Source organism: Cetorhinus maximus, chromosome 6 (assembly GCF_964194155.1).
Source record: "Cetorhinus maximus chromosome 6, sCetMax3.hap1.1, whole genome shotgun sequence".
Taxonomy (NCBI): Eukaryota; Metazoa; Chordata; class Chondrichthyes; order Lamniformes; family Cetorhinidae; genus Cetorhinus; species Cetorhinus maximus.
In genome coordinates, this window is record NC_135884.1 from 7,485,685 (window position 1) to 7,513,030 (window position 27,346).

At 46.2% G+C, this 27,346-nt stretch overlaps 1 protein-coding gene across 1 annotated transcript in view; it reads right to left on the reverse strand.

The window, feature by feature from the left end:
• Positions 1-840: 840 nt before the first annotated feature.
• The window catches only part of LOC144681501 (uncharacterized), a 57,433-nt gene continuing 30,927 nt past the window's right edge, over positions 841-27,346 (reverse strand). The window contains exons 11-14 of the mRNA XM_078543133.1: positions 23,828-24,340; positions 15,921-16,010; positions 9,753-10,037; positions 841-1,334 (exon numbers count right to left, since the gene is read on the reverse strand). Of these exons, the coding sequence (XP_078399259.1) occupies positions 937-1,334; positions 9,753-10,037; positions 15,921-16,010; positions 23,828-24,340 (1,286 nt within the window). The 3' untranslated portion in view covers positions 841-936. The remainder of the gene's footprint in view (positions 1,335-9,752; positions 10,038-15,920; positions 16,011-23,827; positions 24,341-27,346) is intronic.

Below are 27,346 nucleotides of genomic sequence, written 5' to 3' on the forward strand. Positions count from 1 at the left end.
TCATTCTTGCGGACAGACCGAAGCTGTTCAGCAAAGCGGTCGCCCAGTCTGCGTTTGGTCTCTCCAATGTAGAGGAAACTGAGAGACCAAACGCAGACTGGGCGACCGCTTTGCAGAACACCTGCGGTCTCTCCGCAAGCATTACCCAGACCTCCCTGTCGCTTGCCATTTTAACACTCCACCCTGCTCTCTTGCCCACATGTCTGTCCTTGGCTTGCTGCATTGTTCCAGTGAAGCCCAACGCAAACTGGAGGAACAGCACCTCATCTTCTGACTAGGCACTTTACAGCTTTCCGGACTGAATATTGAGTTCAACAACTTTAGATCTTGAACTCCCTCCTCCATCCCCACCCCCTTTCCGTTTCTTCCCCCTCCCTTTTGTTTTTTCCAATAATTTATCTAGATTTTTCTTTTCCCACCTATTTCCATTATTTTTAAATCTATACCTTTTAGTCTTATTTCACCCCACCCCCACCAGAGCTATCTGTACCTTGCGTGTCCTGCTATCCATTCTTAATTAGCACATTCTTTTAGATAATATCGCCACCTTCAACACCTCTTTGTTCTTTTGTCTGTGACATCTTTTGGTTATCTGCTCCTATCACTGCTTGCTTGTCCCTACAACCACCCCCCCTCCCACTTCTCCCCCCCCACCCCCCCCCCACCTTAAACCAGCTTATATTTCACCCCTCTCCTATCTTTACTTAGTTGTGTTGAAGGGTCATGAGGACTCGAAACGTCAACTTTGTTCTTCTCCACCGATGCTGCCAGACCTGCTGAGTTTTTCCAGGTATTTCTGTCTTTGTTTTGGATTTCCAGCATCCGCAGTTTTTTGTTTTTAACTATTCAGGAGGAATTCAAAGGAATATTATTTGCTAACATGGGGCAGGGGAGGGGGGGATTAAGGATTGGGGGAAGCTTTTCTTTAGCTTTATCCTATTGGGCTGGCTTAGTCTGGCTGAAATCAATTTCCTCCATTTTGATTTTGGGTTTTGGGCCTTCTGCATCTTGGATGATATTCATGACTTTTAGCGTTGTAAGCTGTTTGCTAGTTAAACATGCCATCACAGTATTTGGGATAATGAACTTATGTAGATTAAATAACCCATATTTCTTCTGCACACATTTCTCAAGCAAGTGGAAATACACATTGGAAGGCTGAAAAGCAAGATGCCTCTGTCGACAAGGGCCATAGTATGTTCGAACATCCTGTGTCTTCAATATCAAGTCGGAGTTTTCCGCATCAAGGAGCTGCTTGCTACATCCGTAGCATTTCTTGGGCTTATATTTCAACTTGCCACGGATGACAACTTCAAACGTTTTTGTCTGCTTTTCTGAAATTCAAAATAGGATAGGATTTCGGTAATGTGTTCATATAGCAGAATGGTTCACAGAAATACAGAGGGGTTACAACCGGCCAACCAGCCTAATGTGCCCGTGACACCATTTAACCTCCTCACCACATTTCCTCAGATTGCTCCCATGTCGCTTCAACCGCTATCCTTTAATTCACAGAATCAATCAGAATTGTTATGGCGCAGAAGGGAGCCATTCGGCCCATCATGTCTGCACTGGGTCTCTAAATGAGCCTTATGACTTAGTGCCACTCTCCTGCCTTTTCCCCGTACCTCTGCACATTGTTTCTATTCAAATAATCATCTAATGCCTTCTTGAATGCCTCGATTGAACCTGCCTCCACCACACTTCCAGGCAGTGCATTCCAGACACGAACCACTCACCGTGTGAAAACATATTTTCTCACATCGTATTTGCTTCTTTTGCAAATCACTTTAAATCTGTTAAGTCATCCACCTATTCAAGCTAACCTTGAACGTTGACAGAGTTAAGCCTCAACTGTGATGAATTACACAGCTTCACAAGTCTGTGCAAAGAAGTTTTCTTGCCCTCTGGTTTTTATCTCTTATTTTAAAGCTTGTTTGTACCCCTCAACTATTGGAAACAGTCTGCTTCTTTCGACCCTGTCCCCTACTTTCAGTTTTGCCAGGGCAGGAACTCTCGGCTCAGAGATCTACCAACCCAGCAGCAGCAGGTGGGAGCAGGGCGGAGAGGGGGAAGACTTCACCGGGGTCAGGTTAACAGGCCTGAGCAAGGGAGTCTGGGGGGCTTGGTTTCAGAGGCCAAGGGGTGGGGGGTAGATTTGATGAGGTATCATCTTGGTTTGGGGAGGAAAGATGGGTTCAGGGAACCCCGCAAAGGAGGTCCTCCTCCCTTGCCCGACACCAGCCCACGCAGCTAAGGCTACTGAGCTAGCTGTTGGCATGGGCCTACCATTGCTGTAGGTGAAATAACACGTGGGGGCAGGGGTTTGGCCCATTGCTCTTAAGTGCCCTCTGAAATGGCCTACCATTTCAGGCTGCCCAATGCCCTCATCGCCTCCTGTAAATCTACATACAGGTTGGGCAGGGTGGGGTGGGGGGAGGGGGGAGTTCGGGGGTGGGGGGGTGGGGAAGGGGGAGTTCGGGTGGGGGCGAGCGGGGGGCGTGGTTAGGCAGCTGGATTTACCAGCCCCCACCATTTTCAAACCCATCAGCGAGGGAGCATAAAACCCAGCCCACAGATTTATACTATTTCTGCTCTCTGCTCATCATTTCGAACTTAAGCCCAAATAATGACTCATTTAAATATATGAAATTTGGATTGCCTTCCTTTCAGACCCGCAAATGATGTTCAATTATGTGAGGCGGGTATGGCAGATCTGGTGTTTGTTCCGATACAGGGGGTGAGGGGATTTTGGTAAAGGGCAGCCATCATTTCAATATTGCCTGACAGAAAATAGGACTTAGCTCCAATAAGGATTCATGCTCAGATTTTGAATAAAGCCATCCTATTTCTTAGCAGCAATAGAATACCTGGTGATAGTGATGGGAATTTTTTTTCATTCATTCATTCATTCATGATAACATCATAAGAAATGGCAGCAGCAGTAGGAGAATGTGCGAGTCACAGGCAGGACCAGCATTTATTGCCCATCCTTAATTACCCTTGAGAAGGTGGTAGGTACACCCTCAATGCTTCCATCGTGCTTGGTTACAACTGAGTGCCTTGGTTGGCCATTCCAGAGGGCCCTTAAGAGCAACCTGAAGGATCTGGAATCACATGTAGGTCAGGCCAGGAAAGGGTGGCAGATTATCTCCCCAGAGTTAACCAGGTAGGCTTTTACAACAATTCAGCCATTTCATTATCATTTTTAGTGAGGCTAGCATTTGATTTCAGATTTATTAATGAAATTCAAACTCCCTCAGCTGCCATGGTCAGATTTGAACTCATGTTACGGAGTATTGGTGTAGGCTTCTCACTTAATAGTCCAGTTTGATACGGTCCACCAGTCTTTGGGACATACCGCTATATACTTGACATCACACCGACACTGAAATTCATAAACCAAATTATTCATTTGTGTGGTAGACAGCACCCTGTTAGCGGTGAATACCACTCATGTTGCTATTGCATTGGGTAGCAGCATGAAAAAAAGCAACAACTTCACCCCGTTGCTCAAATTTTTGAGGCCCTTTACCCTTCCAGGGAAGTTTGAGGTAGACTGGGGTACTTTGCAGGAAGAAAGTGGTGGCCTTAGGCCCATTCATGAGTTTGCATGATGCACAGTGAGCAATAATCTGATTGGTGCAGCCATTATCCCACAGGATAGCTATGATGTGCCCTATTCCAGCATCAAGCTTGCACGGTGACTGAGGCCCTATTTACAAAGTTGCCAATGAGGCCAATCTTACAGCGGATGGAGCTATAGGAATCCCAATGTGTATATTGGCCAGTGAAGGTTGGCTCGAGGTAGACAGGAGGAGAGAACCCATTAGTGGATTTCTCAGCTTGCATATCAAGGAAAGGGAGCAAAAGGTGAATTTGAGCACAGGATGGAACCCACTAAGGTGTATCAAACACCACGCCCCTTCGGCAACAGGCAGAATACTCACTGTACTCAGCCAGCCTGTCATTACAAAACACAGAGTATAATGTCCAACATTAGATGTGATTCTGCGATTGGACAGAACTTACTAAACAATCCTGACTGTAATAGGCATTACACTAACAACCAATTCAAGATTATCAGACGGGATTGCAATATGGCTCACTTACATTTTTCGAAGCCACATATTTTCATATACAGGGCCCTGTCCTCTGCAGGCAGAAAAAGCATGTCAAACAAACAATCAAACAAAAGCATGGGGAACAACGCTTTCCTGATGCATTCCCTATGGCAATGCCCAGACCAATCAGAGTCGACCTGCTTTTCTGGAACTTAAACAAAAGCTTGGAGGATAAATGTTCCCTGATGCATTCTCTATGGCAACGTCTCAACCAATCAGAGTCCATTTGCCAACCAATCAGCATCCTTTTCTCATGCAGCATCAATTACTGTGCCCTTTAAAATTTGGTATTCTTGCATCTGTCCTGATGAGTGCAAGATGAAAAACTTCGACAGCATGTCTCTTTATTCAACAGTACTCCAGTTCGATACTAACTAGCAGCTAACCCTATTTAAATGTGTCACAAGAAATTAAACTTGTTTCATATTTAGTTTTTCATTCTGTTGCTTTTTTCAGGTCTTTCCTGAGTAGAAATTGGCTGCCTATCTGGCTAAATGTGTTGTCTAAAGAAGTTAAGGAAAGGATCAAACTTAAGGAAAAAGCATACAACTCTGCAAAGATGAGTGGCAGGACAGATGATTGGACAGAATGTAAAGAATGGCAGAGAATGACTAAAAGGTTAATCAGGAGAAAGAAATTAGAGTATGAGAGGAAGCTAGCTAGAAATGTAAAAATGGATTGCAAGAGTTTCTACAGGTACTTAAAAAGGAAAAGAGTAAGTAAAGTGAGTTGGCCCTCTAGAGAGTGACAGTGGGGAGTTAATAGTAGATAATAAGGAAATGGTGGAAGGAATTAACAAATATTTTGCTTCTGTGTTCACTATAGAGGATACAAAAAACATTCCAGTGATAGCTGCAAATCAGGAGGTGGACGGGAGAGAGGAACTTGGTGAAATTGAAATCAATAGGGAAATGGTACTGAGCAAATTGATGGAGCTGCGGGCTGGCAAGTCTCTGGGTCCCGATGGACTCCATCCTAGGGTCTTAAAAGAGGTGACTAATGAGGTAGTTGATGCACTGGCGTTAATTTTCCAAAATTTACTACATTCTGGAAAAGTTCTAACAAATCGGAAAGTAGCAAATATAAACCTTCCATTCAAGAAGGGAGGGAGGCAGAAAAGAGGAAACTATAGGCCAGTTAGCTTGACATCTGTCATAGGGAAGTTATTAGAATCGATCATTAAGGAGGTTATAGCTGGGCACGTAGAAGAGCTCAAGGCAATAGAGAAGAGTCAGCATGGTTTTGTGAAAGGAAAATCATGTTTAACCAATTTATTGGAGTTTTTTGAAGGATTAACATGCACAGTGGATAAAAGGGAGCCTCTAGACATACTGTATTTGGATTTCCAGAAGGCATTTGATAAGGTGCCACATCAAAGATTATTATGGAAAATGAAAGTGCATGGTGCAGTGGGTAACATATTAGCATGGATAGAAGATTGGCTGGCAGAAAGCAGAGAGTACGCATAACTGGGCCTTTTTCTGATTGGCAGGATGTGATGAGTGGAGTCCCACAGGGGTCTGTACTGGGGCCTCAACTTTTTACTATTTATATCAATGACTTAGATGGGGGGAGTGGAGACATGGTAGCTAAATTTGCAGATGACACAAAGATAGGTAGGAAAGTATGTTGTGAAGTGGACTTGAGGAGGTTGCAGATGGATATAGATAGGTTGAGTGAGTGGGCAAAGATCTGGCAGATACAGCAAGTAATTAAGAAGGCTAATGGAATGCTATCCTTTATTACGAGAAGGATTGAACATAAAAGTAAGGATGTTATGCTTCAGTTATACAGGGCATTGGTGAGACTACACCTCGAGTACTGTGTGCAGTTTTAATCTCCTTATTTAAGGAAAGATGTAAATGCATTGGAGGCGGTTCAGAGGAGGTTTACTAGATTGATACCTGGAATGAGTGGGTTGTCTTATGAGGAAAGGTTGGACAGACTGGGCTTGTTTCCACTGGAGTTTAGAAGAGTGAGGGGTGATTTGATTGAAGTATACAAGATCCTGAACAGCCTTGACAAGATGGACATCGAAAGGATGTTTCCTCTTGTGGGTGAGTCCAGAACTAGGGGGCACTGTTTTAAAATTAGGTGCCACCCTTTTAGGACAGAGATGAGGAGAATTTTTTTCTCTCAGAGGGTTGTGTGACTTTGGAACTCTCTGCTTCAGAAAGTGGTGGAGGCGGGGTCATTGAATATTTTTAAGGCAGAGGTAGATAGATTCTTGTTAGGCAAGGGAATCAAAGGTTATCGGGGTTAGATGGGAATGTGGAAATCGAAACGCAAGAAGATCAGCCATGATCTTATTGAATGGCGGAGCAGGCTCGAGGGGCCGAATGGTCTACTCCTGTTGCTATTTCCTATGTTCTTACAACAGTGACTACACTTTCAGTAATTTCGGATTGGATTTGGGGTAGGGCAGGGTTGTCACCTCCCTGGTGTGAGGGTTAGGGAAGCAACCCCGCGTCCCCTTTGCCGGCTCTCCCCACAGCCATTTAATGGCTTGAAGCAGGCCCTTCTGCCATCATCTGGGGAGGAAGTCTCACCTCTGAAAGCTGCTGGCCAATCAAATGCCTGGCAGCACCCGAGACCAAGCAGCCCCACTGGGAGCGGTGGCCACTGTTGGGACTACAGCCAGTCTACAACAGTGATCATCAACGGAGTACCAGCAAAGTTAAGCTGGGGATGGGGGAGGAGTCTCACCAGGGCAAGGCTGGCAGGGCCCCAATGGGGAGGGTGAAGGGGTGACGGCTGGGCTGGACAGGACAGAGGAGGAGAGGAAACCCTAGGGTGGAAACAATAGGGGTGTTTTCCAATGAGCACAAGGGGCCCATAAAGGAGGTAGAGGTCAGGGGTTTGGAATGTTCTGTCAAAGGAGCTTTGGCAAGTTAGGACATCTTCTATTCTGCTTCCTTTGTCCCCAAGCTCTAAGAACCATAGAATTGATCACCTCCCTCGGTCTTTCTTTCCCCCGGTAGACGTCAAGCTTGTTGTCATCTGAACACTACTCCTTAATTTATTTTGCCTTCTGCCCTACTTTCTTCAGTCTAGGTGGTGTTCTGTACATTAGGCGTAAAACTCTCACCGAGTTTTATCAAGTACAGGATCTGCTCACTTTGGTAATATATATTTATCATATTAGCTCCTTACAGTATTGAGAATGATTACAGCAAAAATCTAGATTTAGATGAAGGAAGCTCTTCAGTCCATTTGATCTCATCCTTTCAGATTAGCCAAGCCTAATGTCTTCCTGTTGCAGCATCCAGCTATTTTATTAAGATAAGCCCAAAGTTCTCCCTTCACCCATGATTGCTGGTGCTGCCTTCAGCCACTCAGGCCCTTTCTCTGGAATCTCTTCCCTAAACACTGCCCCCTCTCTTCCCATCCTAAAACCCACCCAGTATCTCACCTAATATTTGCAGCTGGTGGAACTTAAATGCAATTAATTAAATAAGCCTGGGTTAAAAGACTATTCTCATAATGGTGACCTTGAAACTACCAGGTTGTTATAAGAAAACTCGTGCGGCTCCCCAGTGTCCTTTAGGGAAGGAAATCTGCTGCCCTTACCCGGTCTGGCCTGCATGTGACCCCAGGCCCACAGCAACGTGGTTAACTCTTAACTGCCCTCTGACATGGTCTAGCAAGTCTCTCAGTTGCATTAGGGATTGGCAACAAATGCAGGTGATGTTCACATGACTGAATAAAGAGAAATCCCCCATCTTTGTCTCTGCGAAATGTTTTGGGACATTTGCCAACAATATTCCAGCTTCCTCCCATGTAACCTCGCCCATCCACTACAATTCAGGCCAATTTATACCAGGAATGTACCTCAGCCCCTTGTGGTAACAATCAATCAACTAACACCCTCATTAATACAACAGAGTAATGTCATAGGAAAGAATGGAGTCAGAATGGAGCCTTGTTACCGAGCCAATTAACCCCAACAACACACAGCTCACGTCGTGATATGGTTAGCAAGGGCTGACGGGAAGGAGTGGGTAGTCTATTTTTTACAAGATATTTTTAAAAGGGTGGGAGGGAAGTGGGAGTACTATCTTCAGAGGAGGTGTCAGCTGTGGCTCAGTTCATAGCACCCTCGCCTTTGAATCAGAAGGTTGTGGGTTCATGTCCCACTCCCGGAAACCAAGAACTGTGATTATACTCGAAAGAGTTACATGCGATCTGTTGATAACTCGAAAGAGTTACTATCTTCAGAGTGTGCTCTTTGAGCATCAGGAGCAGCCCCTCCCCCGCCCCAAGATAGTAACTCCGTTTTCCTTCCTACCCAACTTGTCTCCAAAACCCACACTCCCTGACCCCCCCACCCCCCCACCCACCTCTAATCTGGCCAAAACCGCCCCGCCCAATACGTCGGATTTACCTCACTCCGGAATCCCTTGGGCTGTCTCCTTGGGACTGGTTGCAGTCCCGGCAGCACTCGCTAATGAGCTCTTGCCGCTGCCAGGAGCAATGGGGCTGCTGGGCAATCCAATTGGCTGGCAGCTCCCGAGGACGGGACTTCCTCCCCAGTGAGGGGCAGAAGTCGCACAGTGAGCCAATTTAATGCTGGCGGCGTATTTATGGCTGCGGGGCTGGCTTGCACAGTGCGAGTCAGCTTCCAGCCGAATTTCCTTCCAGAGTGGAGGGGGGGGGGAACGAGCATGTAAAATGCATGCAACAGAATGGTTCCAGCACTAAATGTGGCCCTTCAGCCCATCCTGCCTGTGCCAGCTCTCTGCAAGGCCGGTTCACCTCGTGCCACTCTCCTGCTTATTCCCTGTGGCGCTGCAATTTTTTTTCCTCTTCAGGTAATGATCCAATTCCATTTTGAATGCCATGGTTGAATCTGCTTCCGCCGCACTCTCAGTGCATTCCAGATCTCAAACCACTCACTGCCTAAAAAGGTTTTCCTCCTGTCACCGTTTCTTCTTTTGCCTGTTGTCTTAAATCTGTGCTCTCTGATTCTCAATCCTTACAACGATAGGAACAGTTTCTCTCTGTTTTGTTCATATGAACTCATTTTAACATTTATTGGGGGTGGGGGGAGGTCGGGGGAAGGCTTTTTGGTAATGTCAGTGGAGTAGTAATCCAGAGGGCCCGAGGCCATGGGCCTAAATACCACCACAGCAGCAGCCAGAATTTGAACTAAATTTATAAATCTGGATTTGAAAGCTGGTTTCAGTGACGTTGACCATGAAATTATCATCAATTGTTATAAAAACCCATCTGGTTCCCTAATGTCCTTTAGGGAGGGAAAATTGCCATCCTAACCTGGTCTGGCCTACATGTGGCTCCAGACCACAGCCATGGGGTTGACTCTTAACTGCCCCTCTGAAATGGCCTAGCAAGGCAGACACTCAGTTCAAGGGGAATTAGGGATGGGCAACAAATGCTGCCCTTGCCAGCGACACCCACATCCCATGAAAGATATTATATAAAAAATATTATCCATTAAGATCCCTAATAACAATCCCTGGCTTATGGTAAACAAAGAAACCCTTCCTCAACTATTGGAAAAAGGTACCAATTTACCAAGGTAATGAAGCAATTTGATAGAAGGCCATGTTAATAGAATCAAAGCTAAAACATGTTGGGTTATTTATTATGCTTGTATATGAGACCTACCTTTAAGCGCATCAATTTTGTGTATCAGAAACCTCCATGAATCAGAGCAGATATTTCCCTTATTTAGGGCATCGATGAGATTCCTTATTGTTGGACTACATTTTCCTTGTTTTCTCCAAGCCATTAACATTTTCAAAGCTCTATCTTTGAGACCAGTCTTATCTCGTTCCATTCGCTGCAAAACAGTTTTACTAATTCCCAGGCCTGTTGCTAGATTCTTCCAATGGTTGCCCAGGTTTCCTGCTAACCTTTTGAACTGTTGGGTTGTCACTATGCTATCCAAATCTGAAACAGAACAGACATCATATAATCAAATGCCTGAGTAAGTAACACTAACAAGATAATATCAACTATAATAGTATTGCTGAGAAAAGAGACGTGTCAAAGCTTTTCGTCTTGCACTCATCAGGACACTTCGCAAGAATACCAATATACGGGGAAAACAACAATTTATACTGTATGTGAAGAGAGTGCTAATTGGTTGGCAAGAGGCATTGCCATGATGAATGCACCAGTGATGATGACTGACGCAGTTAACTGCCAAGCATTGTTTGAAATTTAAACCAGACAGCTTGAACCTGATTTGTCAAGGCATCGCTCTGAGGAATGAGTCAGTGACAGCGACTAGCTGACTCCTGTTGCATTCTTCATGGCAACGCCATTTGCCAAACTAATTAGCACTCTCTTCACATACTGTATAAATTGTTGTTTTCCCCTTATATTAGTATTCTTGCAAAGTGTCCTGATAAGTGCAAGATAAAAAACTTTGACCTGTCTCTTTTCTCAGCAACACTCAAGTTCGGTACTACCACATGACTAAAATAGACTTTGGAAGTACTTCCAGATGTCAACGCAAGGGTCATTAGAAACTCAGTGGTTAAAAATATTCACAATATCTGAAGTGTAGGTAACATGTTGTCACCCAGCACAATATTACATCAAGTCGGTTTATGTTTATAATTGTCCATAAGGAGTGATTCTTTGATAGACTGAGTTCTACTTCAACCACAAAGCATTGAATTCCTGATATTGATATTGATGCAATGACTACAATGGATACAGTCAGGAAACAATCAATACAATATTATAGTTAAGTGGAGCAGCTGATTAATTGCCAGAAAACAGCAGAGATCACCTCATACAAGAGATGCATGCCTTATAACATTAATCAGGGCCCGAGTGGTCTCCTAGGCTAGTTTTGATCATCTACGGGGAGTTGGAGAGGAATTTTCCAAGAATTTTTATTTTCCTATGATCGGTGTTTGTGTCTGACTTCACTGCGGAAGACTTAGAAAACTTCCCAAGTGAACAGGAGGGAGGAACTTCAACAATAACCATCACAAGGGAGAATGTGCTGGGAAAATTGTTAGACCTCAAAAGGCTGACTAGTCCCAGGACCGGATTGCCTGCATCCCCCTGGGTTCTGTTAAGAAGAGAAAGCAGAGATAGTAGATGCATTGGTTATAATCTTTCAAAATTTCTTAGGGCAGTGTTTTTCAGTCAGCGTGTGGGGGCGGGCCCGACACACCGATGCACGTTGGGGGTGCGTACCGACGTCATTACGCAGTCCCGCAATATTTCGTTCGGCGGGCGCACACCGGAGTCAGCTGCGTGCCCGCTGATATGTAAACGGCTAATTAGGGCCATTAAGAATGTAATTGATGTAAGTGTTAACGCTGCCGTCCAACCTTAAGGTTTGCGGGGCAGGCGAAAAGGCCAAGCGGCCCTCACTTTTGTTAGGAAACCTCATCCACAAGCGGGATGAGGTTTCCTAAAGCTTTTAGAACCATAGAACCATAGAAAAGTTACAGCATAGAAGGAGGCCATTAGGCCCATCTTGTCCATGCCAGCCCGAGGACACCCAGGTGCCCTTTCTAATCCCACCTTCCTGCACCCGGCCCATAGCCCTGCAGCTTACAGCACTTAAGGCGCAGATCCAGGTACTTTTTAAAAGAGTTTAGAGTTTCTGCCTCTACCACCAACTTGGGCAGCGAATTCCAGACACCCACTACCCTCTGTGTAAAAAAGTTCTTCCTCATGTCCCCCCTACACCTTCTGCCACATATCTTGAAGCTTTATTCAATAAATAAAAATGTTTTCCTAAATATCAAAACATGTCCCACCTTACATGACACAGTCACATGAGGGGACATGTTTACTTGAATTTTCCATCCATTTATTTGACAATTACAATAGCCCTTCAATCTCCCTGAGGCAGCTCCGTGCTGGCCCCGAGTCTCCCTCCTCCCCCCCCGCACGCACAGGTAGCGCTGTGCGCTATGGCTCGCGTATTACGCTGGGCGGGCCTTAATTGGCCCGCCCACGTAAATGGTGGCGCAGAGCCAATCGCGGGGAGCGACTACCCCCACCGAGCCCACCCGCCACCTGAAAAATTCAGGCCTTAGATTCTGGAAGGGTCCCAGTAGATTGCAAAATAGCTAATGCAACACCTTTACAAAAGAAAGGGGGGTGGGGGGCAGAAAGGAGGTTACTCCAGGCCAGTTAGCCTGACATCGAAATATCATAGGGAAATTGCTAGAATTCATTAATAAGGAGGTTATAGAAGGGTACTTAGAAAATCATAATGCCATCGGGCAGAGTCAACATGGCTTTGTGAGAGGGAGATCATGTTTAATTAATTAATTAAAATGTTTTGAGGAAGTAGCAAGTAAAGTGGATAAAGAGGAACTTGTAGTGTGGCCTTCTTTGATTTCCAGAAGGCAATTGATAAGGTGCCACATCAAAGATTACTACACAAGATAGGATTACGTGATGTAGGGGGTAACATATCTGCATGGTTAAAGGATTGGTTAGCTAACAGGAAGCAGAGAGTAGCGGTAAATGTGTCATTTTCAGGTTGGCAAGCTGTAACGATTGGGATGCTACAGGGATCAGCGTTGGGGCCTCAACTATTTACAATCTGTGACTTTGATGAAAGGACCAAACGTATGGTAGTTAAATTTGCTGATGACACCAAGATAGGTAGGAAAGTAAATTGTCAAGAGGAGGTAGAGGGTCTTCAAAGGGGTATCGACAGGTTAAGTGATTGGACAAAAAATTTGGCAGATGGAATATATGTGAACTTCTCCACTTTGGCAGGAAGAATAGAAAAGCAGTGTATTATTTAAATGGAGAGAAATTGCAAAACTCGGTGGTCCAGAAGATACACAAGAGCACAAGAAGTAGGAGCAGGAGTAGACCGTATGGCCTGCAGTGGGTGCTCCGCCATTCAATACTATCAAGGCTGATCTTGGGCTTCAACTCCACTTTCCCGCCAGTTCCCCATTTCCTGAGAGACCAAAAATCTGTCTATCCCAGCCTTAAATGTGTTCAATAACGGAGCATCCACAACCCACGGGGTAGAGAATTCCAAAGAATTTGAGTGATCTTTTGAGTAAAATAATTTCTCCTCATCTCAGTTCTAAATGATCAGCCCCTTATCCTGAGATTGTGCTCCTGTGTTTTAGATTCCCCGACCTGCGGAAACAATCTCTCAGTATTTACCCTTTCAAGCCCTTTCAGAATCTTGTACGTTTCAGTGAGATCACCTCTCACTCTTCTAAACTCCAAGGAAAATAGACCAAATTTGCTCAGCCTCTCATCATAGGACAACTCCCTCATTCCAGGGACCAGTCTAGTGAACCTTTGCTGTACTACCTCTAATTTATTTTCTTAAATGTCGAGACCAAAACTGCACACAGTATTCCAGGGGTAGCCTCACCAAAACCCTGCACAACTCTTGCAAGGCTTCTTTATTCCTCTACTCCAATTCTCTTGCAATAAAGACCAACATGCCATCTGTCTTCCTAATTGCTTGCTGTACCTGTATGCTGACTTTTTGCATTCCTTTACGTGCACATCCAATTCTCTTTGAACATCAACACTTCCAAATTTCTCAACTTTTAACAGAAATTCTGCTTTTCTATTCTTTCAACCAAAGTGAATAACTTCACACTTCCCTACATGATAATCCATCTGCCATCTTGTTGCCCATTCACCTAAACCGTCTGTCTCTTTGCAGCCTCTCTGTGTCCTCCCCACAGCTTACCTTTCCACCTAGCTTTGTATCATCAGCAAACTTAGGGACATTACTTTCTGTCTCTTCATCTAAGTCATTAATATAGATTGTAGCCAGCTGAGGCTCCAGCGCTGACCCTTGTGGTATTTCATTCACTACCTGGCAACTTGATAAAGTCCCATTTATGCCCACTCTCTGCTCCCTGTCTGTTAACCAATCCTCTATACTTGCTAATATATTACTTCCAATTCCATACACACTTATCTTGCCTATTAAGCTTTTGTGTGTCACCTTATCGAATGCTATTTGGAAATCAAGTTATACTACATCTATTGCTTCCCCTTTATCTACCCTATGAGTTACATCCTCAGAAAATTGCAATAAACTTGTCAAACAGGATTTCCCTTTGACAAAACCATGTTGACTTGTTCTAATTATGCTATGCTTTTCTAAGTGCATTGTTAACACTTCCTTAACAATAGATCCCACCATTTTCCCAACAACTGATGTTAGGCTAACATTGTAGTTCCATGTTTTCTCTCTCCTTCCTTTCTTGAAAAGCAGAGCAACATTTGCCAACTTCCAATCTAATGGGACTGTTCCCAAATCCAATGAATTCTGAAAAATCACAGCCAGTGTCCGCTATCTCTGTAGCTATCTTCTTTAGAACCCCAGGGTGTAGGCCATCAGATCCCAGAGGTTTGTCGCATTTTAGTCCCTTATGTTTCTCCAATACTTTTTCTCTGTTGGTATTAATTTCCCTAATTTCCACACTCTTTTTACCGTCCTGTTTATTATCTATATCTGGAATGTAATTTGTGTTTTCTACTGTGAAGACAGACACAAAATATTTGTTCAATACCTCTGCCACTTCCTCATTCCCCAGGACAATTTCCCTTGTCTCTGATTCTAACAGACCAAAGTTTACTTTAGCTACTCTCTTCCTTTTCATATACTTATAAAAGCTCTTACAATCTGCCTTTATATTGCTGGCTAATTTGCTCTCATATTCTATTTTTTTCACTTTTTATCAACTTTTTGGTGGCCCTTTACTGGTTTCCAAGATTCTCCCAATCCTCAGGCTTGCTCCTTTTCTTTGCAACATTGTTAGCCTCTTCTTTAATCTAATACTATCCTTAACTCCCTGAGTGAGCCACTGATGGGTTTTTCTCGCCGAGTTTTTGTTTTTCAATGGAATGTATTTTTGTTGGACATTTTGAATAGTTTCTTCAAATGTTCAGTCATACCTTTTAGTCTATTTACCCAATTTTCCTCAGCCAGTGCTTAACCCTCACACCTGTGGTATATGAATCACAAATAGTTTGTACACAGGGAGAGCAAATGATTAGGAAGGCAATTGGAATGTTGGCATTTATTGCAAGAGGAATGGAATATAAAAGTAGGGAAGTTTCACTGCAGTAGTACAGGGCCTTGGTAAGACCACATCAGAGTACTGTGCACAGTTTTGGTCTCTTTATTTGAAAAAAGATATAATTGTGTGAGAAGCAGTTCAGAAAAGGTTCACTCGACTCATTCCTGGGATGAGGGGCTTATCTTATGAAAAAAGGTTGAATATGTTGAGCTTGTATCCATTGGAGTTTAGAAGGATGAGAGGCAATCTTATTGAAACATATAAGATCCTGAGGGGACTTGATAGGGTGGATACCGGGAGGATTTTTCCTCTTGTGGGGGAGACTAGAACTTGGGGACCCAGTTTAAGAAGAAGAGGAATCCCTTTTAAGATGGAAATGAGGAGGAGTTCTTTCTCTCAGAGGGTCATTATCCTGTGGAATTCTCTTCCCTTTAAGATGGAGATGAGGAGAATTTTTTTTCTCTGAGAGGGTCGTTGGCGTGTGGAATTCTCAACCCCTGAAAGCAGCAGAGACTGGGTCATTGAGTCTATTCAAGGCTCAGCCAGACAGATTTTTGATAGATAAGGGAGTCAAGGGTTATTGGGGACAGGCAGGAAAGTGGAGTTGAGACCACAACCAGAACAGCCATGATCTTATTGAATGGCGAGCAGGCTTAAAGGGCCGAATGGCCTACTCCTGCGTCCTATGTTCCTATTAAGGTTGATGTCTGTTCTTTTTCTTCCTTTCAGGATACTCCATAGCTTCTAGAGAATGTTGTGATGCACAAGCTGGATTTACCAGTAGGTTGTTTCTTGTCTGTTTTCTTTTTTACGTATATATGTTCTTTCATTTTTGATGTTGAGGCTTCTTGACCAAAGTCTATTTGCCCTGTAAAAAGAAAAAAAACATTTATGTATTGGACGGACTCTTGTAACATTGATAATAGGCATTATCTGCTGCCCTTGTCTGTCTAGGTGATAAAGGTCGTGGGTTTGGAAGGCGTTGTCGAAGGAGCCTTGGTGAGTTCCTGCAGTGCATCTTGTAAATGGTACACCCTACTGCCACTGTACATCAGCGGAGGGAGTGAGTGTTTAAGGTGGTGGATGGGGTGCTGATCAAGCGGTGTGCTTTGACTTGGATGGCGTTGAACTTCTTGAGTGTTGTTGGAGCTGCACTCATTCAGGAAGGTGAATATTCCATCGCATTTCTGACTTGTGCCTTATAGATAGTGGACAAGTTTTGGGGAGTCAGGAAGTGAGAATTCCCACCTCTGACCTGATCTTGTAGCCACAGTATTTATATGACTGGTTCAGTTCAGTTTCTGGTCAACACCCCAGGGTGTTGATAGAGGAGTATTTAGCGATGGTAAAGGCCATTGAATATGGTTTACTTTGTGTCCAATTCTAGCTCAAGGCTGTGATGTGGTCCGACAAACAATCAGAATATTGGGGATCAAGGTGAAGAGACAACTTCCTATGATGTTTCATTCATGATTATTTTTTTCTGATTTTGAGAAAGATACTTACGCTGCTGAGATTTTTCTTTATTATCAGCTGCCAACTCAAAATTTCAAGGCCAAAATTTTCCGTTTGGCGGGCGAGCAGGCGGAGCAGGAGTGGACAAAGGTGGGCACGAACCCAATCAGTGCCCGCAATCGGGGCCGCGCCGCCATTTTGCGTAGGCAGGCCAATTAAGGCCCGCCCAGCGCATTCCCGACTCCCGTGGATAGCGGGAGTGTGCGGGCTGGGGCAGGCGTGCACAGGCCGCTGGGTCCAATGGCGACTGGGTGACCTGTTTAAAAGAAGGCCTGGCAACCTCCTGTAGGCTGCTCGCAATGGCCGCCTGGAGATCCAACCGCAGGGGGTCTGCTCGGCAGGGCACGCTGGAGGGAAGGGCAGAGGAGCGGGGCAGGCTGCAGGGTCTGCCACAGGAGCGGGGCAGGCTGCAGGGTAGGCCAGCAATGTGCCCCTCACTTTTCTGATGATTGCCTTGCTGCCCTCCTTGAGGAGGTGGCAGCATGGCAGGAAGTGTTGGTCCCCCAGGATGGGAGGAGGAGGCCCCCCCCACACGACCAAACGTGCCTGGGAGAAGGTGGTGAGCTCCTGCAACATGGTGCGGTGCACCTGGATCCAGTGCCATAAGCACGTCAACGATTTGTTGCGCTCTGGAAGGGTGAGTCCCATGTTGGCATTGGGCATTTAACCCAGCAGGTAGGCTTAGCCTTTGAGCACCCCCCCCACAAGTCTTACTGTCATGACGGCATTGAATCATGTTGGGCATTTCTCATATGCTGGGTGGGCAAGCAGATAGTGCCCATGCTTACATCAGCCTGAGTGGTTCATGAGGAGATGGGTTCTCCCCACACCATGTGTTGGTCTTAGTCGCACATCACTAGTCTGGGGGCAACCTGCAGGAGATGCATCTAGGCGCATACTCAGAACTCCAACGCATATGTTATTCACGGGGATGAGATGGTGGAAGGGGAGCCTCAAGGTCTCATGGCCAAGAGCCATCTGCTGGCCTCGGCGCCGCACCCTAGTTGCGACTCCATGCTATGGGAGCTAAGACCGTGTGTTTCCTAAAGTGATAAGACCATAAGGCCATAAGACATAGGAGCAGAAATTAGGCCATTCAGCCCATCGAGTCTGCTCCGCCATTCAATCATGGCTGATAAGTTTCTCAACCCCATTCTCCCGCCTTCTCCCCATAACCTTTGATCCCCTAACCAATCAAGAACCTATCTATCTCAGTCTTAAATACACTCAATGACCTGGCCTCCACAGCCTCCTGTGGCAATGAATTCCATAGATTCACCACTCTGGCTAAAGATGTTTCTCCTCATCTCTGTTCTAAAAAGTCTTCCCTTTACTCTGAGGCTGTGCCCTCGGGTCCTAGTCTCTCCAACTAATGGAAACATCTTCCACACGTCCACTCTATCCAGGTCTTTCAGTATTCTGTAAGTTTCAATCAGATCCCCCCTCATCCTTCTAAACTCCATCGAGTATAGAACCAGAGTCCTCAAACGTTCCTCATATGTTAAGCCTTTCATTCCTGGGATCGTTCTCGTGAACCTCCCCTGGACCCTCTCCAGGGCCAGCACATCCTTCCTGAGATACGGGGCCCAAAATTGCTCACAATATTCTAAATGTGGTCTGACCAGAGCCTTATAAAGCCTCAGCAGCATATCCCTGCTTTTATATTCTAGTCCTCTCGAAATAAATGCCAACATCGCATTTGCCTTCCTAACTACCGACTCAACCTGCAAGTTAACCTTAAGAGAATCCTGGACTAGGACTCCCAAGTCCCTTTGCACTCCAGATTTCTGAATTCTCTCCCCATTTAGAAAATAGTCTATGCCTCTATTCTTCCTACCAAAGTGCATGACCTCACACTTCCCCACGTTGTATTCCATCTGCCACTTCGTTGCCCATTCTCCTAACCTGTCCAAATCCTTCTGCAGCCTCCCCGCCTCCTCAATACTACCTGTCCCTTCACCTATCTTTGTATCATCTGCAAACTTAGCCAGAATGCCCTCAGTTCCTTCATCTAGATCATTAATGTATAAAGTGAAAAGTTGTGGTCTCAACACTGACCCCTGCGGAACTCCACTAGTCACCGGCCGCCATCCTGAGAAGGACACCCTTATCCCCACTCTCTGCCTCCTGCCAGACAGCCAATCTTCTATCCATGCTAGTACCTTGCCACTAACACCATGGCCTCTTATCTTACTGAGCAGCCTCCTGTGCAGCACCTTGTCAAAGGCCTTCTGGAAGTCCAAGTAGATAACATCCATTGGCTCTCCTTTGTCTAACCTGCTCATAACCTCCTCAAAGAATTCTAACAGATTTGTCAGGCATGACCTCCCCTTGATGAAACCATGCTGACTTTGCCCGATTTTACCATGCACTTCCAAGTATTCTGAAATCTCATCCTTAATAATGGACTCTAAAATCTTACCAACGACCGAGGTCAGGCTAATCGGCCTGTAATTTCCCGTCTTTTGCCTCACTCCCTTCTTAAACAGGGGGGGTTACATTAGCAATTTTCCAGTCCTCTGGGACCCTCCCTGACTCCAGTGATTCCTGAAAGATCACAACTAACGCCTCCACTATCTCTTCAGCTATCTCCTTCAGAACTCTGGGGTGTAATCCATCTGGTCCAGGTGATTTATCCACCTTCAGGCCTTTCTGTTTTCCTAGCACCTTCTCCTTGGTAATGGCCACCATACTCACCTCTGCCCCCCGACTCTCTTGAACTTTTGGGATGTTACTCATGTCTTCCACCATGAAGACTGACGCAAAGTACCTATTCAGTTCCTCCGCCATTTCTTTGTTCCCCACTACTACTTCTCCAGTATCATTTTTCAGCGGCCCAATGTCCACTTTTGCCTCTCTCTTATCCTTTATATATCTAAAAAAACTCTTGCAATCTTCTTTTATATTACTGGCTAGTTTACCCTCATATTTAATCTTCTCCCTCCTTATTTCTTTTTTAGTTGTCCTCTGTTGGTCTTTGTAGGCTTCCCAATCCCCTGTTTCCCACTGCTCTTCGCCGCATTGTATGCTTTCTCTTTAGCTCTTATGCTGTCCCTGACTTCCCTTGTCAGCCATGGTTGCCTCGTCCTTCCTTTAGTATGCTTCTTCTTCCTAGGGATGAATTTTTGCTGTGTCTCCCAAATTACTCCCAGAAACTCCTGCCATTGCTGTTCCACTGTCTTTCCTGCTAGGCTCATCTCCCAGTCAATTCTGGCCAGCTCCTCCCTCATGCCTCTGTAGTTGCCTTTATTCAACTGTAATACCGTTACATCTGATTCCAGCTTTTTCCTCTCAAATTGCAGGGTAAATTCTATCATATTATGGTCACTTCCTCCTAAGGGTTCCTTCACCTTAAGCTCTCTTATCAAATCTGCCTCATCACACATCACTAAATCTAGAATTGCCTGTTCCCTAGTGGGCTCCACCACAAGCTGCTCCAAAAAGCCATCTCGTAGACATTCCATAAATTCCTTTTCTTGGGATTCACTAACAACCTGATTTTCCCAGCCTACCTGCACATTGAAATCCCCCATGATCACTGTAACCTTGCCTTTCTTACACGCCTTTTCTATCTCCTGGTGTATCTTGTGCCCCATATCCTGACTACTGTTCGGAGGCCTGTACATAACTTCCATTATGGTTTTTTTACCTTTGCGAATCCTCAACTCTACCCACACAGATTCTACATCATCTGACCCTACGTCATTTCTTGCTATCGATTTAATTTCATTTCTTACTAATAAAGCAACCCCACCCCCTCTGCCAACCTGCCTATCTTTTCGATAGGATGTATATCCTTGGATATTTAGCTCCCAGTCCTGATCCCCTTGCAGCCATGTCTCCATGATGCCCACCACATCATACCTGCCAATTTCAATCTGCGCCACAAACTCATTTACCTTATTTCGTATGCTGCGTGCATTCAGATACAACACCTTCAGTCCTGTATTTCCCGTCCCCTTTCTCATTGTCGTCCCTTTATCTGATGTGCTTGAAGTTAGATTCCTAGCCCTTTCCAAACACTCTGTCCTATTTTGTGTTCTGGAGACTCTAATAGCCTCTCCTGGGCTCTCCTTTCTTTTCAGTTTTTTCATAATTTTCCATGAAGTTGAATCCACACCCCACCCCGCCCCACAAGCTAACCTGCTGCTTTGTTTTCCATTAGTCATACTTCTTGGAGTTTTACCCTTCCCTCCCCCCAACTTTCTAGTTTAAAGTCCTGTTGACCACCCTATTTACCCTTTTCGCTAGAACATTGGTCCCAGATCGGTTCAGGTGGAGACCGTCCCAACGGTACAGATCCCTCCTGTTCCAATACAGATTACATTGCCCCATGAAATGGAACCCCTCTTTCCCGCACCACCCCTTTAGCCACGTGTTTACATCCCTTATTCTCGCGTCCCTATGCCAATTTGCACGTGGCTCGGGTAGTAATCCGGAGATTATAACCCTTGAGGACCTGTTCTTTAATTTAGTTCCTAGTTTCTGATAATCCCCAAACAGGTCCTCTTTCCTAGTCTTACCTATGTTATTTGTCCCGACGTGGACCACAACAACTGGATCCTCCCCCTCCCTCTCCAATATCCTTTCAAGCCGGTCAGAGATGTCCCTCACCCTGGCACCGGGCAGGCAACATACCATGCAGGACTCTCGATCCTGCTTACAAAGGATGCTATCAATTCCCCTAATTGTAGAATCCCCTACAACTACCACTTGTCTTTTTGTTCCCCCCTCTTGAATGGCCTCCTGTGCCACGGTGCCGTGGTCAGCTGGCTCATCCTCCCTACAGCCCTGTTCCTCATCCACACAGGGAGCAAGTACCTCATACCTGTTGGACAAGGTCAAGAGCTGAGGCTCCTCTGTTCCTGAACACAGGATCCCTCTACCTACCTCACTTGCAGTCACACCCTGCTGACCCTGACCACTGACCGAACTTGTGGTACTTAATCTACCGGGTTTGACCTCCTCCTGAAACAAAGCGTCCAGGTAACTCTCCCCCTCCCGGATGTGCCGCAGTGTCCGGAGCTCGGACTCCAGCTCATCAATTCTGAGCTGGAGTTCCTCCAGCAACCAACACTTGCTGCGGATGTGGTCAGTGCGGCTCGCAAAGGGATCTGCCAGCTCCCACATCATACAGCTACAGCACATCACCCGCCCAGCCATCTCGACTTAGACAATTCATTTATTAATTAACTTTGATTAAAAGTAATGGACGCAGAATGTGTCCAAGGTGGCCGTTGGGAGGGGGTTGGGTGCAGGCATACTATCTTTGTGTGACTGATCAGCAGTAGCGTGGACAGGAGGCAATGGAGGCCTGAGATGGGCCACTGTGGCTGGGGTGCGGTGTGCGCGTGCAGAGTCCATGTGCGATTGGTCGCAATGAATGGTCTTCTCTGTTTTTCAGGGGGAAAATGCTCACAATGTCTGTGAGCGTTCGTGGACTGGAGGCGGCCAGGCCCAGCTGATGATTTTGAGCCGATTCAAACAGGAGGCCCTGGAGCTTGAGAGGCGCCATGCGCCCAGGTCCACAGGTGAGGTGAGGCTGGGGTGGAATGGCCAGGTATTTGAGGTCCACAGTCACATCCGCTCTGTCCTCCCACCATCCAAAGCACTGATGATTGTTTGAATTGTTATTGTTGCAACATTGCTCATTCACAGACTGATAGAGTCAGACGTGTGGGTCATAGACAAAGGTCCCTCAGCCCTTCAAAGATGCGCATGTCAACCACCTTCCAAAGTCACCTTACCCCATTTCCGACCACTATCCCCATGGCTTTGTATGCCATGGCATCGCAACTGCACATCCAAATACTTATTACATGTTAGGAGGGTTTCTGCATCCACCACCCTTTCAGCCAGTGCGTCCCACATTACTGTGTGCAAGAGTTCCTCATCACCTCACCTGTCAGCCTCATGCCCCTTACCTTAAATCAATGCCACCAGGTTAGTCATTCCTCCGCCAAGGGGAAAAGTTCCTTTCTGTCGACCCTATCTATGCCCCTCATAATGTTATAAAGCTCAATGTCCCCCCCTCAATCTCCTCTGCTCCAGGGGAAATAACCCCAGTCTATGCTACGTCTCCTCATAAGTCCAACTCTCCAGCCCAGCCAGCATCCTGGTCAATGACCTCTGCACTCTCTCCACTCCAATCACATCCCTCCTGTGAAGCGCAGTTCACAACTGCACACTGATGCAATGAAACTCATGTCAGAGCCTCATCCTTCCTCCATGGAGAGGGGCTTCCAGGAGAACAAGCAGCTTCTCCTGGGGTTACGCTCGGACCTGCAAGCCCTCACAGCGCCAGTGGCCACAGCTGGTCATTGCCAATGTGGGAGATGGTGTGGGCTTCAAGCATCCCAACTCATTTCCCATCCATCGAGGGTGAGCAGGGAGGTCCGGGACGACCTCACATCATGGGAGCAGCAGCCTGTCGTATCTGCGGGCACCTCTCAGGGCACTCCGGATGAGGGCAACAGCTGCTCTGCCCCTCTCCCAGTGACCACTTCATCGGGTGAAGCTGCGACGACTGGGGAGATGCCAGCTGTGGAACTGGCAGCTCCCTCCCAGGCGGGGCCAGCACTGGCTCCACGGGCCAGAGGACGTCCACCAAGATCATCGAGCCCAACAGGACAGCAGAGTCAGCAGGCTGTCTCACAAGCCACTCCAAGCGATGGGGCAGCACCAAGACGTAGCACCTGTAAACGTAAGCATAAGGCACCTTAGGCACACCCCGGGTTTCTCACTGGTGCTTTTGTGTTGGCCCTAGATTAGGGAACTATTATTTGTTTATGGCTGAAAAACGGTTTTCTTTCATTGTTTATGACCTTATGATGGCGAAAATTAAAACCAGATGTGTTACCATGGCTGAGGATAGCTCCTTTGTTCTGCATTTGCACGTTTTACATACATGTCATGAGTGTTTGAGTGGACATTGAGGTTTATGTCCAAAGCCCTTAGTTGAAGCAGATGAAGTGGCAGATGTAGCACTTAAGTGCCGACTATGGAAGTGCCAGGCAAGGCTGGTCCTCCTGATGCATGTGTGTGGAGCTAGCTGAAGGCTCATTGGTTTAAGGTCATTTTACTTGCCGATATGCGGCGCCCGCCCCCAGCAAGTCAAGCAGAAAATTCTGCCCCATGAAAATAGTCTTTGAAATGCAAGATAAGACTTACCTTTTTGGTTGCTGTCTTTTGTTTGCTTGCTTTCTTTCTTGGGTTTTGGCTGTCTTGCCTCTTTCTTCCTCATCGTTGGTGAAGATATTTTCTGGGATGCCTTCCCCACGAATTGTTTAGTATCTTTGCTGATGTTCTTTGGTTTCAAAGGAGGCTCATAATTTAAACTTGTCTCCAACTTCTGTGCATGAGGATCTGATGTGTGCATCTTCTCAACAGAAGGCTCTAGCTTGTGTGTTTCAATCCCTGGAATCTCTAATTCCTGAACCTTCTTCAATTCCGTTGCGGCCGGCTTGACATCCAGGATTTTCATCATTTTCTTCCCTGGGATCTCAAGTTCCTGGATTCTCTCCATTTTTATCCCAGGACTCTCTAATCCTTCCATTACTTTTACTCTTGAAGCCGTTAAGTCTTTGGATACTTTCTCTCTCTTCCGAGTCTTTGATTTCTCACTTTTCCCACGCTGCTTCTCTTGACACTTTTCTTTTTCATTTACTTTCTTGACTTTGTTCCCTGGTTTGTTGAAAGCGAAGGGAAACATTTTGTTAAAATTAATTGATATGAAACTGTTAAGTTTGTTGAGGTAGGGGAATTTCAAATCTTGCACCATGAGCAGAATTCCCTGGGCTATGTCCCTGCCGGAAGGGCAGGACCATTCGCAGGTCAGGAACTCATTTTACTGATTAGCAAGTGGGCCGAGGCTCTGTCCCTGAGCCACAGTATTATCATCACCTTTCCCAACCAACCACTGATGCACCCGTTCTACAAGCGCTCACCACCATTTGGATTGTTGAGGCTGCAACAAGTACAGGAATGGAGGTGAGACCGGGGAAGTCTGATCCCCAGGATCTCACCCCTACCTGGAGGTCCAGCTGCAGGGTCTGAAGGGCTGCAGTGAGTCCTCCAAAGGAAGGGAGAAATATGGATAGAAACAGAATGGCAGTGCATTATATAAATGGCGATAGATTGGGAAATGTTGATGTACAAAGGGACCTGGGTGTCCTTGTACACCAGTCACTGAAAACAAGTATGCAGGTGCAGCAAGCAGTTAGGAAGGCAAATGGTATGTTGGCCTTCATTGCGAGAGGACTTGAGTACAGGAGCAAGGAAGTCTTACTGCGGCTGCACAGGGCCTCGGTGAGGCCACACTTGGAGTATTGTGTGCAGTTTTGGTCTCCTTACCTAAGAGAGGATGTGCCGAGATGGCAAGATTGTCGTATGTGGAAGGATCGAGTCGACTAGGCCTGTATTCGCTGGAGTTTAGAAGAATGAGAGGGGATCTCATTGAAGCATTTAAAATTCTGACAGGGATGAACAGACTGGATGCAGGGGTGATATCTCCTCTGGCTGGGGGGTCTAGAAGAAGGGGTCACTGTCTTAGGATACAGGATAGGCCATTTAGGACTTAGTTGAGGAGAAATTTCTTCATTCAGAAGGTGGTAAACCTGTGGAATTCTCTACCACAGAGACTGAGGTGGCCAATTCACTGAATATATTTAAGAAGGAAATAGATAGATTTGTGGACACTATAGGCACCAAGGGATACCGGGAGAGTGTGGGAGGATGGCGGTGATGCAGAGGATCAGCCATGATCATGGTGGAGCTGGCTCGAGGGGCTGAATGGCCTACTCCTGCTCCTATTTTCTATGTTTCTGTGTAACATTAACTGCGGTTGAGTTGGTAGTACTTTCTCCTCCTAGTCATAAGGCACTGGCTTCAAGTCCCACTTAAGGACTTAAACATAACAATCAAGGCTGACCCTCCAGTGCAGTACTGCAGGAGTGCTACACAGTTGGAGGTTCCATCTTTTGGATGCAACATTGAACCAGTTCCACGTCTACCCTCTCTGATGATTGTAAAAGATCCCATGGCCACTATTTTGAAGGCGAGCATGTGTGTTATCCCTGGTGACCTGGCCAATAGTTATCCCTCAATCCACATCACAAAAAACAGATTATCTGGTCATTAGAATATTGTTGTTTGTGGAATCTTGCTGTGTAAAAATTGGTTGCCCTATTTCCTACACTGCAACAAGGACTACATTTCAAGAAGCACTGCATTGGCTGTAATGCACTCTGAGATGCCCAGTGTCATGAAAAGTGCTATATAAATACAAATCTTTATTTTATCCTTGTTAGCAGAGCTGACACAAGTATCACCAGCATCGTAGCCATCACTTTGCTTTGAGATATTTTCACAAAGTTCCTATCCCCAGGAGGATTGCAGCACCTGCAACAGCACTGTGACCTGGACATTATTTAAATGGGTCCTAGACACCAATCCTTTCCTTGATAATAGGTTTATTTATACAATGCAGCACCACGTTCTATCCACCACACCAGTGTCCCAGCAGTCTCTCTTTATACTCTTTTAGTAAAACAAAAATCAATACATGAGAGGGGATGACAGCCCTTAGTTGAAGCAGATGAAGTGGCAGATGTAACACTTAAGTGCCGACTATGGAAGCACCAGGCAAGGCTGGTCCTCCAGATCCATGTGTGTGGAGCTAGCTGAAGGCTCATTGGATTAAAGTTTCCCGGGTGTCCCTGCCTCCTTGGTGTAGCGGGTCAGCGTTTCACCCCACATCATTTCCCTGTGCCTCCTCAACCTCATCGTGTGCAGCTGGATCTACTGCGTCAACATCTTCATCGTCCACTGCATCCCCCCTTTCCAGCGCAAGATTGTGCAGAGCGCAGCATGCAACCACTATCACCGAGACACGATCTGGGGGATACTGGAGTGCGCCCCCTGAGTGGTCCAGGCATCAGAAGTGCACCTTGAGAAGACCGATAGCTCTCTCCACCACAGCCCTTGTGGTGCCCTGGCTCCTGTTGTAGCGCTCCTCAGCTTCTGTTCTTGGATGGCGGAGAGGCGTCATGAGCCACCTTCTGAGGGGAGAGCCCTTGTCACCCACCAGCCAACCATCCAGCTGGGCTGGAGTACTGAAGATCCCCGGCACCTGGGAGTGTCTGAGGATGTAGGCGTCGTGGGAGCTGCCTGGGTACCTTGCACAGACTTGTAGAATCTGCATCCTGTGATCACACACTATCTGCACGTTCATGGAGTAGAAGCCCTTCCTGTTGATGAAGGCACCGGGCTCACCTGCTGGTGCCTTGATGGCCACATGTGTACAGTCTATAGCACCCTGGACACGGGGGAAGCCAGCAATGGCCGCGAAGCCTCTAGCTCGCTGTGTCTGACTTGCCTGGTCACAGCGGACGTGGATGTAGGTCAATGCCCACCTGAACAGAGCGTCTGTAACCTGCTTGACACAAGTGTGGACAGCTGATTGGGAGACACCACAAAGATCACCCACTGAGCCCTGGAAGGAGCCAGATGCATAAAGGTTGAGGGCAACTGTGACCTTCAGAGCCACTGGCATGGGGTGTCCACCCATACAGTTGGTGTAGATCTCAGGGCCAATCATCTGACAAATGTAGTGTACTGTCTCCCTTGAAAGTTAGAGCCTCCTTTGGCACTGCACCTCAGTCATATTGAGGTTGCTGATTCACCGCCTGT